The sequence below is a fragment of the Bombus terrestris genome, chromosome 15 (genome assembly GCF_910591885.1).
Source record: "Bombus terrestris chromosome 15, iyBomTerr1.2, whole genome shotgun sequence".
NCBI classification, from domain to species: Eukaryota; Metazoa; Arthropoda; class Insecta; order Hymenoptera; family Apidae; genus Bombus; species Bombus terrestris.
The window spans coordinates 5,820,147-5,833,611 of record NC_063283.1 but is presented as its reverse complement, the minus strand read 5'-3'; the positions used below and the strand labels follow the sequence as shown (position 1 = coordinate 5,833,611).

Sequence of the window (13,465 nt, the reverse complement as noted above, 5' to 3'; positions counted from 1 at the left end):
GCGGATCGCGCCGCTGTCGATGCCAAGCAACGATTGTCTTCGTCACGCCGTTTCGATTTCGCTTAACACGTTTTCGACGTAACGCGGAACGAAAGAACCGTCGTATTTTCCGTGTCTTGTCGGGACGATAAAAAAGAAAAATACACGAGACAGAAAGATGGAAAAACGAAGCAATGCCAAGTACGGCGGAACTGTTCGAAGAGAATCTTCTCCATTTGAGGCTGCACGGTGCGCGGCTCCCGAGGGAACTTCGCGCAGTTTCCCTTTGCGATTCTTCCGCGTTTGGAACTGTTGCAACCTCGGTCACTGTAATATTTTTCTTTCCCCGCGGTTGTTTGTTTCGTTGACAGAGCAATCGATTGAAACGTCAGTCGAAGATCGTCGATGAAATTGCATAAAATTGTCTACCGCTACTAGGAATGAAGAATTTTCTTGAAACGATGAATTTGCTTTTCGAATGGAAATTCTGAACTGGGAATCGACGATAGCCGCGGCTGGTGACATTTCTTACGGTCCTTTGATAAAATCTTTAGAAGCGTAAAATCTCGATAAAATCTTTCCAAGCGTAATATCGATAAAATTTTGAAACGAGTCAGAGATGAAAAGAGTATTCTAGAAAGCAACCACTTGGAAATAACGTTCAGGGACACGGCAGTTACCACGAAACGCGTATCCAACCGCGTAAACAGCACTCCAAAAATATTCAGAAGTTCTCGTGCAACCACGTTCTTTCATCTGGCTCACAAACATCAACAAGCGATGGGCAACGAATCGATTTCGTTTCGTTACTTCGTCAGTTTCAGGGGGATCCTGACGAAGTATATACATAGATGATTCTTCGGTTTTACGATTTTGGTGGAGTTCGTTCGCACCAAAGTGAACAACACACCTTGTCTCGAAATACGCCAAGTTACGAAAATTATTCGCCTACGAAGTGGTAGGATTTTTGTCGTGGCATTTACACGCGACCATTTCTCGGCAAATTAATTCGGTTCCGAAGGAAATTCGATTTTTTCGAAATAGCTGTAATTAGAAACATTGTCGAAGGAACAATGGTTGGATTTCTTGGGAATTTACAGATTATTTAAGTTTGTTTAAAGATGTGAGGGCGTAAACTCAGTTTTGTAGGATGTGGAGTGAATTTCTTGGAAGAAGACAATTGGATTCCTTGGGAAGATAACTCAATGTTTTAAAGGAGAATAATTCTCTGACGAATTATATAATAATAAACTTTCATTGGAACGTTATTCGATCTTTTAAGAGAAGCTACTCGATCGAAAAATAATAATTTTCTAATGTTATTAATTACGGAATTATTCTAGGTTCGTAGATATTATCTAGAAATTATTTAATACTATTTACTTATTTTACTTTTATCCAGAATACACCTCGTTATTTATTCCTGTTAGGTCCAATTTAAAAAAAGAAAAAAGATCCTTTCGAATAAAACAAAAGTTGATATTTTGTAAACCGCTCGCCACGGCTAATCTCAACAACGGTGTAAGGAGAAGTAACTGGAAACGAAGGGAATTTTGAACGCAAAATTCGACCACTTGCCAAGCGTTCTATCGTCGACAAAGAAACAAATTATATAAGAACTTGCTACAGATAAATGCCACTATATATTCTGTGCCACGTTTAACGTTCTTCTTATCTGGATAATTTCCAAATAAATCAATGATCACTAAACACAAATACTCTGACTGAACGTAAAATCAAGTTTGAAGATCATCTCTTAAGCGTGTGGCAAAAGGAACGTGTTTGAAAGCGATTTGCTTCGAAAATAGCCAGGAGTCGAGCTATAACGAGATATAACTATCGTAGGGCTAGCTAGAGGACAGCTTGGTGATTTATGTTGCTTTAATTGCACGCCCCTTTGCCACCTTCCAGGCAGAAGCTGTTCTCGCTTATCTCAGACTCCTCGTTCCTTAGAAGCTGCTGCATTCAACTGAAGCGCCTCTCAGTAGCTGGTTTATTGGTATCGAGAAAAGCGGCGGATTGAATCGCAAAGATTTATATCTGAAAGGTAATTACATCGCTTAAAATGGTAGCAGGGTTGTCAGGGCAGAGGATTTATTGGATTTCGATAGAAATAAGCTAAAGGTAGATCGCGTAACATAACGAGAATCATTAGCAGAGAGCTGGGAATTATTTGAAACGCTGACTTGCCTGCTATCAGCTATGAAAGATTCTTTCTCTACCTAATACATATCGCGATGATATTTCGTTTTTGAATTTCGTGATAAAAGGACGAAGGTCATCGAGTCCCATTTTTCGCCCGTTACATTTTTATTTCGTCGATCTTTAAATCGATCGTTAATGACGTCGTAGATAAATTCCACTTGCTTTTTTGCCCAAACAATCCGACAGAGCAAAAATCTCCATGTGTCGAACGATATCCATGAGAATGCAAAAATTGATTGCCTTGCTAGCAAATCGCTAATTTTCTCCGTAAAGAATCAAGTGTTTTTTTCCTGTAATTAATCCCAATTTTTTAATAATTACGTATCAAACTATTTTATATTAATTGTAATCTCAATTTCATCGATTTCTAATTGATATTTATAGCAATCTCTTGATACCAAACGCGTTCGATAAATACGCGTGGCGAAATATGAATCAGACACTTTGCAGCTCTGTGAAAGCCAAGTCCGTTTCTCGGCTGCTCAAGTCGAAAATAAAGATACATCAGACGTAGCGGAACGCGCGAGACTCGCTTCGTCAGCTGATTCTACGCCTAAAGACAATGGAAAAACTTCATCCGAACCTGTGCTCTGTCTGTCTTCGTTTACGGGGTACAACGAATTTTGTTAACAGAGCAGCTAGTCTAAATGTTGAAATACTAAGCTTCGGAGTACAGCTTGTCAATAAATTCTTAACAAACTCAGGATACACCAGGAACTCGTGTACAGGTTTGCCTTGAAACGGACGTTTCAGTGTCTTCTGCGAAGGTAATTAGGCAACAGAAAATCGAAACAGAAAATTAAAAGACAGAAAAATAAATTTAGTAATATATATATAAAAAATAATAGTAATATAATAATAAGTAAAAATAGTTTTTAGCTCCGAAATCAGCTCCCAAAGTGGGCCTCACGTGCGTTTCGTTGCGACCTGTACACCGGTCTGTACTTTCGACGCGATGAGATGGAAGATGCGTGCAATCTTGTACGTAAACAGTTTCAAGACCAAAAGATGCAAATGACGAACGGTGAAACCTGTTTTCGAGTAAATCTTCTAAATTCTTTCTCTCTGCGACTAATTCACAATTTCGTTAATTGCTAGACCAATTAACGCGTCACTTCAACGCGTCGTTGCCGAAACGACGAAAGTGATTTAGTCGGAAAGGACGCAGAAGCTCGACGATCGATCCACTGGTTCCGCGAGAAAAAAGGCGGCGGGGAGGCAGGAAAAAGATTCAAGAAAGGGTATCGTGTTCCCGCTTTGTAGAATTAATACCGTACACTCAATCCGGTTGGTACATCGGCTAGTGGAACGCGAAAAAGAGCCTTCTCTGGGTCAGATCGTCGGATTAAGACGATTGAGATACGATCTAACCGCGTGGGATCGCCGTAATCCGAAACCACGGCGAGCCATCGAATTCTCTGTTACCCCCTTTTGTACGAGCTCTTTGTTCCTCGAGTCGAGGTGAAAAATTAGAACGACCGGAGACGAATTAATCTGGCCACTAGAACGTTACACGAGCCGATAAACTCGAAGAATTTATCCCTTTCGAGGTTGATATTGAAGGAGGGTGGAAATTGATATTGGGGTGTGCGACGAGAAATTAGCTTCTGAGTATCGTGCGAGGGAAGGTCTACTTGCACGTGGAGGTAAAAGGTTCTGGGGTTAGTTAATTGGTTAATTATCATTATTAAATTTTGACAGGGATGTTTTTGAAATCTTTTTCGTGAAGTTTGTTTCAACTATTTCTATCTTCCTGTTTTATTTCTATGCGATATTTTGAATTTGACTTTGGCATTATTTTATGTGTGGTTTTAAAAGTGAGAACTACACGAATTGCGCGATAATGTGTATGATTTCAATTTCTTTTTGCTTTATCTTTATATTATATCTTGAATTTATTCTTCGTATTGTTTCATCAGTTTAAAAGAGGGAAAATTTGTTCTTTCATATGTATGTGATTTTAACGTGGAAATGTATATTTTCCAAGGTTGCTTCTTTGTTGTAAACGGTGACTTGATGAGCTCGCAAATGCTCGATAAATAATTATGTGAGCAAAGGTAGAAAATATAGGAAGGAAAAATTTGGAGGAAAATACTTTCCTTCTCGACTTTCGTTTAGATGTATCGACTGATGATCGAGAACAGAGGATTAACGAAGATATATACAATAACACATTTTTCAACAAAGTATCGCGTTAGTTTCAAGTCAAAAAGCAAACATGGGTCGTGTGGTAAAAATCGAAACTTAACATTAAAAATCCAAAGGAACAATAGGATCAATTACGTCTGCTGACGAAATAATTTCTTGCGTTTCGACGCTGTAAGAGCTACACGTTCGGATGAAATTTAAGATCGAGAAGGATTAATTGATGCGTCAAGCGGATTATAAAGATCGTGTTAATTCTTGACAAGGGGAAAACGATCGTACAATCCTTTTATGAGCTCGCTTTTCTTCGCTGAACGATATTAACACGGTTTATCGTTCTGACGAAATAATATTTTCTGCGTTTTGACGTCGTCGATAATACGAGATTGTAAAATTCACGCCAATCAAGGCTAATTACCATGTACCATTGTTCTCGTTTAAATAATCTAGAGAGTTGTGTTATTATCGCTTGTGAATCACGCGAAACACGGGTAATAAACAAGGAAAAGGTTGAGTCGTTTCTATTTTATCTTTATCTTCTTATTTTTTTCCATCATATCTCCTCTGCGATAATTTCTTTCAAATAAATATTACTCGTATAGAATCACAACAGGAATTCAATTCGTTGTTGTTCGAAATCTTTGATATTTGATCTGAAATAATTTCGTGCCCTCGTAAATCTGAATATCAAAAACTTTCGATCTTCTCAAAATTTAAATGTCCATTTACCATTCTTATTCGACAATGAAATATCACCTACCATCAACGTTGCTCCAATTTCACTCAAATTGTATGTATTATATATATAACGTCTCTATTGAGTATGTTTTACAATTTTATTTAATTTACATATTCTACGTTCGAACCAATGTGCCCAGGCCAATGAAGCATCGAATGCTTTCCATTTCCATTTCAATTTCATCAGTGCCATCAATCTGAATACCTCAACCAACCCCTATAATTTACATATGTATTCCCTGTGCAAGGTTGCCTTGCTTGACAACCAATTACCATTAGCTCTAAGTCTACTTAACGAGTTAGTTCGCACGGTTCACCTCTGATTTCCCTATCTTCTTAATTGTTGTCTTAACGAACGAGTAAAGTGGAAGCGTCGATAAGCGCTTCAGAATTCTCTCAGATTTAAGTAGATTAGGGCAAAGTAATAAAAACGTTTTGGTAAATTTGCCAGCACGAAGGATTAGACGATAAAGAAAACTTTGTCTATGAGACACATCTCGAAACATAGATATTTCTAAGTCGAGGAAAGTTAACTAATCGTTGCTAGATATGGGAAAATTGTTTAATCTGATACTGTATCAACAACTTTTCCGAGCAATGCATCTCTAATTTAAGATTCGTAGTCTGCATAAAAATATAGAAATACAATATAATTTGACTCGTTATGAGACAAAAGGTATAAGATACCGTGCTAATTAATTGTCAGGAAAAGTACAATTTAAGGTTCATAATTCCCATCAAATATCATCTTCCTAAAATCGACTCTGCTTCTCGATAATTTACTTTTTTCCCATCATCAGAGACCACCTCTCCAAATTCTCCTGATCCACCCCCTTGAACCTTCTCTTCTTCTCTCTTCCTCCTCACCCAATAATCCTTCACCTTGAACGACGACCCTTTACCATAATGTGTGGCGAGCAAAGTCTAGAAAATAAGAAAGAAAAGAAGAAAGCAAGAACATCAACGCACGAAAGAACAACAGGTGTATGTTTCTACCGAACCCTTTCGTAGCGATCCTGTCGCATCTTACTACCCTATCAAAGGGTTTGGAAAAAGGGGCAGGGGGCAAGGTTAGATCGTGAGGTGCCCGAAAGACTGGGTGCATCTATTTAGTTGGAAGAGATAGTCGAATTCGTGTCCTGTTTCCAGACGACTCGGACGTTCTAATTAAGATTCCACGCTGGTCTCGAGGGGCCTCCTCCTGTCTCTTTGATATAAAACAACAGCGCGGATAGAACGATACTCGAATGAAAAAAAGGATAGGCACGGCCTGACAGATAGAAACGTTGGATGGTTTGACGGCGGGAGATTCAACTGGCTCACTGGGCTGTTTCAGGTACAAAACGAACAGACAGAGAAACAGCCTATCCCGGCTGCATAATTATACCTTAAAAAGGATGATCCCTTTCGAGAGATTAAGGGACACTGCTCAAGACCGGCTGCTATCTTAATGAGTGTACGCAGCCCCGCTTCGATGCCAGACAATCGTAATTAAGCTGCAACGGCTTTGGCCGAGGTCAAGTATGCTTCTTTCACTGCGTACGCTTTTGCCTGGCTCCTTCTTCAGTCACGAGTTGTGCGTTAAGCATGTCTGCTCATTGGCTGCTATGGATTATATTTGGATGCAGTATGGAGGCAGTGATTAAAGCCTTGGTCGAGTGCTTGCTAAAATAACTAAATGCGAACAGCAACGTTTGTTTCGTCGTGTAGGATAAATTTCGTGCATGTATTGTCGTTGAAGTAAGTGGAATCGTCGCTCGAGACTGGGTACTATCACCTTTTCCTTTTTCGCATCGTAAAGGAGCGTTCAATCTTTTCAGATATATTTCTGCTGAAGTAAACCATCGCGAAGATCGGTATTCTTCCTTTTTGGAGTACACAGAAACAGGGATATTACAGATACGTTGACGATATTCTCAGTTGAAGTAATTTCACGCCAGGGTTCTTCTACACCGAATCTCTCAACATGCAAATAAGATGTGCAAGATGAAGATGAGTCGTAGATATCGAAGAACTGAACATTTTCAAACAACAGAGTTTCATATTCGATATTAATATTTTGATAATTCTCGTAGAAACTAGATCTCCGAACGACGGACAAATGTATACTTTCCATTGGCAATATCATTCTGAGCGAAATTTCTCTCAGGCCAACCCTCCGAGATACGAAATTTCCAAGCAACCAGGTATCATCCTCCTCGTTAACCATATCGTTGCATTTTGCAAAACTTCTCTGAGATTGATCGTGGCTGTTAAAACGAAAGACAAACATGGATTCTGTCATCAAGAAGATTGGCTCCTGTCGAAAAATCCTCGCTGGCGTTGAGCGGATCCCCCTTTAGAAATCGCGCTACGCTGCCATCTCTTTCATTGTCCAATTGGTAATGTCAGCCGCTATTACCCTGTTGAATACATTTAATAGACAAAGGATTGGCAGAGGCTCTCAATTTCGCAGCGCGAGAAGAATACGTGGCACACGGCCCTGGTCGGGCCCGTGGAAACGCGGCCGACGTCGGGTTGAGAATTATTATTCCATGTGGACGACGGGCCGCTAATAACGGGCCGAGCCTGGCCCGCGCATATGGCATTCAATGACCGGCCAATTGGACAATTGAGCTCAATCATAATAATACACATATATATGGATCGTTGCAACGCGAGCGTTTCGGCCGGTTATCAATAAATTCACTTGCCGGAAAGTAAATTCACCGGTCGCGTCCTGATTTCGCCCGTTTCCATTCGTTCTTCGTCGTTACGTCTACTCCTCTCTCTTTTTACTCGTTGTCGCGTTTACGTCGAATTTAGCCCGATTCTATCCGGCTGTGCGAGTCGAAAGACGAAGAATTGGCTGGCTGGAACATCGTTTTCGGTAATTTCATTCGGATCGACGCCAGGTGGGCAGAGACTGGCGGTAAAAACTACAAGTTTGCAGAGGTTTTGGAATTACATTAAATTGGTTTATACGTAGAATCGTGGAGTTTGAAACAAAATTTTTGTGGAAAATTTGAAGTTTGAAGAGGTTTCCTTTTAGCGAGGTTTTTAGGCGAGGCTTCTGCGATAATTTCAAATTGCTTCGAACGTAGAAAAATGGGGAACGGAGCGGTGGAAATTTGGAGACACGTCTGAGAGAGATTTGGAAGAGTTTCCAAAGTGATTTCGCACGTGTGTAAAACAGTTTTTAAGCGAGTTTCGAAGTGTTTTTAAAGAATTTTGGATTGATTTAGGCGAAGCAAACACGGAACATGCAAAGGTTCTGATTTTTTACATTTTCCAAGGGATCTTCGAACTATTTTGAAAGGATTCCGACGCTTGCACAGATGTTGCTCTCGCATGATATGCAGATAACCAGTATATGAACAACGATAGGAAAAGAATCCACGTAAATGTGAGGAGAATAGAAAATTGTAAATATTTAGAAAAATGTTGGACGTGTTCAAAACACCCTCCAAAGGACTCTTGAAGTGATTTTAAGGAATTTTGGAAGATTGATTTAGGCAAAGCAAACATGGAAGGCATGAAACTTGCGAAGATTTTTCAGAGTTTTTAAAGGATCTTACGATTATTTTCGAAGATTTCTTACAATCTCGAAAAGATTTTGAAACCGTGTTGGAAAAATTCTGACGCTTCCAACGCTGTCGTTTACATGATACGAGGATAATCACACTGCATGAACAGCAACGATACAAAAACAATCTACGTAAATCTAAGAGTAGGAAGAGTAAAAGAAGTGAATATTTCCTTTAAATAGCCTACGGAAGCAAGTACGCACGTTTCGAGATTTCTACCACGTAGGAATGATCATAAAATAACTGGAGGTTCTCAGGTAGTCGGTAGTTAGTCCTTTAGCAAGCAACGCCTCTTTATTGCTTTACTTATTAACGATCGCACGTGTGCAATTGCCGGAAATTCCAAGGAAACGACGGCTTCCAGTAAAATACCGTTTGGAGAAAGCGTTTAATAGGACGCGTAGAACCCGCATCGGAATCTGTTCACCAGATGTTGTCGTGTTTTCCATCGGTCGGCCAGTGAAATTCGACTTTGACCAGCTTCCTAGAAACTGACGTTTCCATTGTTGCGTGGAAACCTTAATGGAATTCGGTAATGGAGGCGCAGGCTAACGAAACGAATTCATTAAGAGTTACGTTCTAAGTTCTATGTAGCTGAATTTTGGAATTTTCAAAATATCTTTGTCGCGTTCTTTGATATTTAATTTATTATTGTAATAAACATTAAATTTCTGGCGTTGTTGGCCAACGATTATATTGATATAAATTTAATTATGTTCAATATTAATTTTATTATAGTTGATCAAGCTTGTCCATTTTAATTCAGTTAGGTTTCAGAGCAAAAGCGAATTTTAGACTGAATTTTGGAGTTTTTGATATTTTTATATCGCCGTGTTCTTTGATATTTAATTTGTTATTGTAATAAACATTACATTTCTGGCGCTGTTGGCCAACGATCATATTGATGTAAATTTAATTATGTTCAATATTATGTTCAATATTAATTTTAATTCAGTTAGGTTTTAGAGCAAAAGCGAATTTTAGACTGAATTTTGGAGTTTTTGATATTTTTATATCGCCGTGCTCTTTGATATTTAATTTATTATTGTAATAAACATTAAATTTCTGGCGCTATTGGTCAACGATTATATTGATGTAAATTTAATTATGTTCAATATTAATTTTATATAGTTGATCAAGCTTGTCCATTTTAATTCAGTTAGGTTTTAGAGCAAAAGCGAATTTTAGACTGAATTTTGGAGTTTTTGATATTTTTATATCGCCGTGTTCTTTGATATTTAATTTGTTATTGTAATAAACATTAAATTTCTGGCGCTGTTGGCCAACGATCATATTGATGTAAATTTAATTATGTTCAATATTATGTTCAATATTAATTTTAATTCAGTTAGATTTTACAATAGAAATGAATTTTAGTAAATTAAGAGAATTGAGAAGATCAGAGGAGTTTTACGTTATCATTTAATTTCAAAGGAACCTAGGCACTCGAGGGAAAAAGTTACGAGTTTTGGATGAATTATATTTGATTTTCCACAGTCTTTATTAACATTTGTATATTCTTGAAAAGTTATTACCTCCTGTAAAGTTATGGAACGAGATTGTAGGTTTTGAATAAGACGACGCCCGAATATCTTCGATTAACAATGCGAACTTCAATTCAGAGAAATTGTAGCCTAGAAATTTAGATCGACAGAATGGAGAACGAAGCTTGAAATATTCAAGTGGAATTCAAACTCCAAATTGAAACATTCAAATGTTCGAAATGGACATAATCGAAAATGCAAGCAAATATTCAAATTCGAATGTCTGAATGTAAAAATTCAAATTTACCTTCGATCTCGATCGTCGACACGATAATTCGTCGAAACATCGAGATAACAAGCGACGAGACCCAAACTGATTCGAGTTAAACAAATACGAAAATAAATGTGAGATTTTCTGTAACGATTCTTATCTAGTAAAATGAATTTTTATTTTCCACAAGTTTACTCAACGATATTGCGTATAATTTCTCATCAATCAAGATACGCGCTACATACATATGCTCCATAGTTACGATAAGATCATCGACAAGATTAGGCGTTATTTAATCGATCGATTTCGTCGTGTTATTTACTTTTAATGTTACTTAGAATTTACGGTTTGTTTCCGAATAAATATAATTTTACGATACCGGAGACTTCCAGTTGAGATTTCGTTAATAACCTTCTGCTTATAATTTTCAAAATCCTATCTGTCATGGTATATGAAATAAATATAAATTGATTCAGAATTTCGCATGATTCATAATTTTAAGAATCCATGGAAATTGAATTCTCTATACTTTCACGTGCTATGGTTTCGTGAAAAATTCCGGATCGAGGAAAACTCAGATAATCGTTACATTTTCCATTGGTCCTATCGATCGAACAGTTGTCTAGAAAAACGGGACAATGTTGAGGATATTTTCAAGTGGAGAAAAATCCCCGTGACTTTGCCATAGCTCGTAAATGGAATTTCTCGCCAACCTCTAAAAAAGACTTTGTCTTTTATTTTCGTCTGCCTTCTATCCCCTTTTTACGTTTTAAAAATACTCTATTCGCTCATGAATCGTCTGTCTAGCCGTCACAGACTCCTCTGAACCTCTGAAACGTCAGAACCTCCGAACCATTCGATTTTCAATCTCCAAATCAGCGCTTCGTTCTTTCACGAACGAACAACGTTTTCTTTTTTTACTTTTCTATTTTAATTTCACAAACAGAAGATAACGTAAATTGACAGAGAAATCTCATTCGATCGATCCATGTTTCCAGTGAGAATCGCGATTATTTGTAAGTTGTATCGTCAACTGTTAGACATAAGCAGAACGTAAATTCGAAGGAGAATACATTTTTCTAGGACAATGCTGCGTTAATAAAATTGTAGCCTTAATTCCTGGTATGGGCTAGAAATTACGTGACTGGAAAAGAGCCAAGATTCAAGATGGACAAAGAGTCACATACGCTTATGGGTTCGGTTTCGACACGTTGATTTCTCAAAATTCCACCACGTAGCATATGGCTAAGGCCTGTACCTCTTTCACCGCGTTCCAACGACCGAAAAAAGTCCGATGACGGAGGTACGAGCAGTCGATGAGCACTCGTTGAAAGAAAAGCTCGCAATAATGACTAACCTTTGTTCCTTCACCAATCTTTCTTCTTCCTTTTTTTTCTTTTTGACCAACGTTTGGGACAACTGAGCTGCGTGTTTAGGGTGAATTTTTCAGGGCAATTCTTTCCAGCCTTTTCTTCGGTAGAATACATCCGTACACCCTTTTTCTTTTTTTCAAAGGAACCTAATTTTTGATTTTTCGAGGGTGCGCGGACAGATCGAAGATACGATTTTCCAGTTCTTTCGACGCTCCAGACGAGAAAATTGCTTCCTCCTGCTCGAACGAGCGGAATTAAAAATACTCTGGCGCGAAGAAGCTGTACGATAGACTTTCTTACGATCGAGACCCGTCATCTTCCATCATCCTCGAATATTTCCCAAGTCCTTCCTCCCTCCGATCTTCCCTCCATTTCTTTCTTTTACGTTCCTCTTCCATCCAGTTCCACCTATTTCACCCTCGTGTCTCGAAGTTCCTTTTTCTTTCGCCCTCTTACGACTCTCTTTCGTTACAAGTGAAAATATCGCCAAAATTTGTTGATCCTCTGACAAATCCAAAGTCTCTTCCCTATCAACACGGATCTTTGTTTCACACGCAGCGATACGACGGGTTATACTTCGCTGAGAAAGGAATTCGTAAGGAGAATTTTTTAAATAGAACACGTGGCTCTGTTCTCCGATTGGCCTGAGTGTTGTCGAGAAAGATCGTAATAATCCAACGATCTTTGAAAATATTATCTCGAAACTCGTGGTATTAGTCTGGAAAGGGTTCAAGGGAGCGTAGAAGAACGACGTTGTTAGGTGTTTCTACAAGTTTGTAGACGTTTGTAGATGTGCGAAAGTTGGATGAAGAGAGGCGGAGAAATTTAGTAGCCGAGAAGAGACGAGGAAAGTAAACGTTCGACCGTTACACTTAATCGCGTTCGCCGACGAAAACGAATCCTCCGGCGGTTTCCGTGTATTTTTAGCATTTTTCGCCTTTCATCCTGCGTGGAATCGCGACGACGATCGCTATCCGCGTGATTCCAGCAATTTTTCACTTCGTGCTTCGCTTTTAACGCTTTTCCCTTCCTTTATGGGGTTATTCTTGAAATAGAAATTCTTTCCGAGGTCGTTGTACCACGTAAAGTACGTGCGTGCTTAGTTGTCGTATTTACTTTACGATTTTTCATTTAATACATTTCGAATCGGCTAATTACAGGCTCGTTTCAATTTTCAATAACAGATGATCGTTAAATGGTGCATTAATGGTCGTTCAGGTCGTTAATCGACGTTCTCGTAGCACACACTCCGTCGTATATTATAATACAAGGATGTGGATCGTTGTAAATATAAATAACTATAGCATGTAAATGATATACGTGTCTGGCAGTGTAGTATAACGTATAATATTAGATAAAATCTTTATAAAGCTATCAGAAAAATCCGCTCGTGCCATGTTACACGGGTAAATCGTGTACGAGCCAGCGCGATTATAAGTTCTCACCTAGTCGAACCAGCTGTCCTTGGGTAGTTCGATCGATCTCCAACATCAGGAGTATCCCAACGATAAGACATTTCACGATCGCCATCCCGACTGCTTCGACCATAATACGAATATCTAGTGGCGCGGCATCGATGACTTTCTGCAACAGAAAACACATTTGTTAATCCGCTAATCCATTTGTTAATCCAGTTCATCGTTTCGAGTAGTTTCGTTCGACTTGGTGTTTCGAGTAGTTCGACCTGTTTTACAACGTAAGAAA

At 38.7% G+C, this 13,465-nt stretch overlaps 1 protein-coding gene and 1 long non-coding RNA gene across 6 annotated transcripts in view; one reads left to right on the top strand and one right to left on the bottom strand.

The window, feature by feature from the left end:
* Positions 1-13,465, bottom strand: part of LOC100643345 (fibroblast growth factor receptor homolog 1) — a 110,595-nt gene that overhangs the window by 21,938 nt on the left and 75,192 nt on the right. For all 5 annotated transcript variants that reach the window (XM_012317326.3, XM_012317327.3, XM_048412700.1 and 2 more), the window contains one exon: positions 13,207-13,345. In XM_012317326.3, the coding sequence (XP_012172716.1) occupies positions 13,207-13,309 (103 nt within the window). In that variant the 5' untranslated portion in view covers positions 13,310-13,345. Of the gene's footprint in view, positions 1-13,206; positions 13,346-13,465 lie in introns of those variants that run through there.
* LOC125386428 lies at positions 7,506-10,866 on the top strand. The gene is made up of 2 exons (XR_007226565.1): positions 7,506-9,403; positions 9,593-10,866. It is a non-coding gene; the product is annotated as an uncharacterized LOC125386428 (long non-coding RNA).